Here is a 3,914-nt window from a genome sequence, read left to right on the forward strand (position 1 = left end):
CAGCTCGAACACTGCGTATGATCCGAATAAGATAAGTCAAGCAAGATGATCTACTTTTATTGGTCCATGTGTTAGATCAGATTTTATCCTCAATAGTATGATAAAATAAAAGTAAAAACAAATAATAATAATAATAATGACAATGACAATCTAAATTTGACCATTTGAACATCTGACCTTAGAACGGATGTACAACATATCTTAACCAATTTGGTAGTATAGAAATTACAGAAATTACACTACTTTCTTTTTTTTTTTTTTGTAATTTCCTTCATGTAAACATTTTTCTTTTGAATCAATAATCTTTTCTTTTAATCTTTTCACTGAAAAAATTACATTTAAATAGAATAACAATATGATAAATTTACACCAAATATAAAATTAAATGCTTGATTAATTTACAAATGAAGGTAAGATTTCAAACCTATAGTATGTCATTTTCTATCTTTCCTTTTTATAATTACCACATGGCTCTTACAAACAAAACATGTCATTATTTTTATGGCTAAATACGTAAATGCTTTTTGTCATTTTGCTGTTGTGTCCCCAATTAAATTAATTTTTAAAAGATTTGAATTTTATCCTCTTATTCGTTCAATTTCTCTCTATTAAATCCTTAACTACTTGATTAAGATTAAAATTCATTAACAAAGTGATTTTTTTTTTTTTGAAGCACATTAATGAAAAAGTGATTATTTTGAAAACACAATAAAAACAACAAAACCACTAATCACTACACTAAAGACAACATTTTCAATTTTTTACCATATTATTCTGCTTGCTTTTTGTCCGTTTAACATTTTTAGATTTTCCTTGCAGTCATGGAATTCCAAAATTATTGAACTGATTTAAAACCCTCATAAATCTCAAATAAAATACGTAAATCTTCACTTTCCTCCACAAAAAACGTGCCTATAACATTTGTGGTGTTATTTTATTCACTCCTACATTTCAAATTGGTATACCGTATCTATTAAAAAACATAACAGAACAAAAAAGATAAAATCTAAAGATAAAACAAAACATTCTTATAATTGTATAGGAGTGGAAAAGAAAAAAAAAAGATAATTCCAACATATATATATATATTGAGAAGCAAAGAGAAAGAAATCAAGACCAAAACTTAGTTTGATTGGGAACATTCAGAAGAGATTTGCATGAAAAATGAAGGGAAAAAAAGGAAAAAGGGATTTTTTTATAGAACTAATTAATTAAAGTAACATATAATATAATAAAGAAAAAGAAAAAAAGAGGTGGGGTTGGGTAATTTTGGGATTTGGGTGGGGGAAGGGGCTGTAATAATAATAATAATTGTGTTTCATTGGATGCGATTGGGTAGACTTATTTCCTCAAGATCATCCAACGTTAAAAAAACTTCATCCAAACAAGACAGCTCTGCCCCATCTTCTTCTTCCTTCTCTTCATCTCTCTCGTAGACTCTGCACAACACCCATTTGCTGTAATCCTGAAATGTCGATATCGATGAAAATGTCACACTTATAAAAATATTGATTAAAATGTTGATTTTGACGGATATACTTGGGAGTTAAAAGAAAAAAATAGTAAATGATAATTTTATGGAAAAAAAATATTTAGGTACTTTAGTTATTTAACACCATTAAAAATTTTCATCTATTTATTCTATTTTCTCTCTTTTCTTATATTCATCTCTTTTGATGATTAAATTTTTTTAATAGTGATAGGATAAGATACCTAGTAAAAATTAAATATTAATAGAAAAGAAAAAGAAAATACTTAGCAATACAAAACCATTGAGATTTTGATGAATATGAGAGAGAAATGCGGAGAATGAGAGGAAAAAAAGATAGTAAGGTAGTATTAATATATACCATTTTACTTGCTCAGTCATTTCCCTATATCGTGCCCACTACTAAATTATTGACATAGTGTATTTTTCTGAGGGTGGACAGTAGAAAGTATTGTCCTTACAATTATTGAGAAGTTACAAATTCTTATGATTTACGTGACATATCGACAAATTTTGTTGTCTTTTTAATTATATTCTATCGATATTTTTATGGTCTAATGAAAATATTTATGGAAACTAAAAAATATAAAATACAGACCCTTTTTGGACGTCCTCGACGTTTGGATGATCTGGCGGCGGCGGTGGAGGAAGAGGCGCCGTCGCAAAGACGGAACTCGTGCATTATCCAGTTGGTTTTGGCAGCTCCGGTGGCGGCGCCGACTTCGCCTACGTGGAAGACGAAATACTTCTTCATCCCGACGATGTCGGAGGTGGCGGCGGAGACCACCGGCTCGTCTCTGCCCAATGGCTTCCAGTAGCCATTATCAGTAACACGAGCCTCAATCTTTCTGCTGTAGAAATACCATCGGTTGCCCTCTCCCAACGCCTTCCCTGAAAGTACACAACCAATAAGCAACTTCCCAGTTGGCATTTGGCAAGACTTCAAAATTAAAAAAAAAATACATATCAAAATTTCTAACTCCACCACTCCTTTCCAAAATCAATTGACAATGAAGTGGGTAGTTCAGGTCTATTATAAACAACATTTCTTTCAACGTGAGATTTTTAACATGTCCCTTTAAGATAGTGGTTCTTTTTGGCTTTTTGATATTGATCAGATTTCATTTTTGGACAGGACTCGTTTGAACTTTTGAACTCTCGTACCATATCACTATTCTTGGAGTTCCATCTCAAAATTCATTCAAGGATTTGAGAAGCAGACTAGAGATTCAAAACGCTCATTTCAATTTGAGAAAGAGTACGTACCGTGGAGTTCCCAGGGATCGTAAGGGAAGAGATCGAGGTCGGGGATGACGTCGGGGTGGCAGGGCAACAAGGCAGCCTTGCGGTGGAGAAAATGGACGACAAGCTCCTCGTCGGTGGGATAGAATCGGAATCCGGGAGGGAGGTTGACGTTGTGGTGATCTCCCATGGGCAAAGATGGATAGAAGAAGCTAAAAGATAGGTAATTAGAAGGGGAATAGTAAAATGGTAAGAGGAATTGATGATTATATATAAGGGCCAAAGGGGGGGGGGGTGACGTGGGAGTGAAGTTGGGTAATGAATTTGGTCACTAAAAACTAGTAATCACTTCACGACCCACAATACAACTTTGAGTTTATGATGGCTTTAGATGAGAGACAGAGAGAGATGGATCAGTGGTTTTCAGGCAAGGCGGCGGTGTGTGTGATTTTGATTTTGCAGAGTCAACTATTTATTTCAGCGCCTGCGGCTGTTTGTCTCATTACACAACCCATATCATTACGCCCCACTATCCATCCCATATAACCATATATATATTTCCTTTCAGCTACTTTTACTTTACCAACACGATTATAGTCGGTAACTACTCTTAAGTCAGGAGTTTCGAATTTTCACACGCTCAATTTATTGTATTCAAACAGGGAAAAAAGAAAAACTACTTTTGCTTTCATCTATTCCACCGACTTAATAGTTAAGACATATATCATTAAAGTTTTAAATCTCAATTTTATGAAAATATCAATAAAATATCGATGTTGGTAGATATTTATGAAAATGTTATAAAAATAAAAGATTCGTAGAAAATGTTTAAATTAATAAAGGAGTATTTCAACCTTTTTTAAATAATTTAAAAATGTTATTAATATTATGTGATATTTTGTTAGTATTTTTTATATTTTAGGATTTTTTTGCAATACTATGAAAACGTTGATTTATTCTCATTCTAATGTCGAACTCATGGACACGTGAACATCGACAATGGTGCTTTATATGTCTCCATCTTGGAATCTTCTTTCCTATATTTATAATATTAGCACAAATCTTTTACCGATCACCACCAAGTTTTTAACTTGAAAATTAAAGGTAGAAATTGAGATGTTTTTGTATTTGTAAAAAAATTAAATAGCTATCAAATTTTATAGGTAGCTAAATATTGATAAAC

At 32.2% G+C, this 3,914-nt stretch overlaps 1 protein-coding gene across 1 annotated transcript; it reads right to left on the reverse strand.

The window, feature by feature from the left end:
- Window positions 1–1,065: 1,065 nt before the first annotated feature.
- Window positions 1,066–3,203, reverse strand: XND1 (xylem NAC domain 1). Its single transcript, XM_022298721.2, has 3 exons — window positions 2,756–3,203; window positions 2,088–2,380; window positions 1,066–1,465 (listed from the first exon to the last, which is right to left on the reverse strand). Exons 1-3 carry the CDS (start codon window positions 2,919–2,921, stop codon window positions 1,319–1,321), a joined length of 606 nt encoding a protein of 201 aa, XP_022154413.1. The 5' UTR covers window positions 2,922–3,203; the 3' UTR covers window positions 1,066–1,318.
- Between the last annotated feature and the right edge of the window lie 711 nt (window positions 3,204–3,914).

The sequence above is a fragment of the Momordica charantia genome (assembly GCF_013281855.1).
Source record: "Momordica charantia cultivar OHB3-1 chromosome 4 unlocalized genomic scaffold, Mcharantia_2.0 BLBB01000004.1, whole genome shotgun sequence".
NCBI classification, from domain to species: Eukaryota; Viridiplantae; Streptophyta; class Magnoliopsida; order Cucurbitales; family Cucurbitaceae; genus Momordica; species Momordica charantia.

Excerpts from the sequence above, each read along its gene's own strand:
- XND1 (XM_022298721.2), bottom strand. The coding sequence starts at position 2,921 with ATGGGAGATCACCACAACGTCAACCTCCCTCCCGGATTCCGATTCTAT. Across the intron at positions 2,381-2,755 it reads CGATCCCTGGGAACTCCACG|GGAAGGCGTTGGGAGAGGGC; the intron begins GTACGTACTCTT and ends GTGTACTTTCAG. Across the intron at positions 1,466-2,087 it reads GTCGAGGACGTCCAAAAAGG|GATTACAGCAAATGGGTGTT; the intron begins GTCTGTATTTTA and ends TCGACATTTCAG.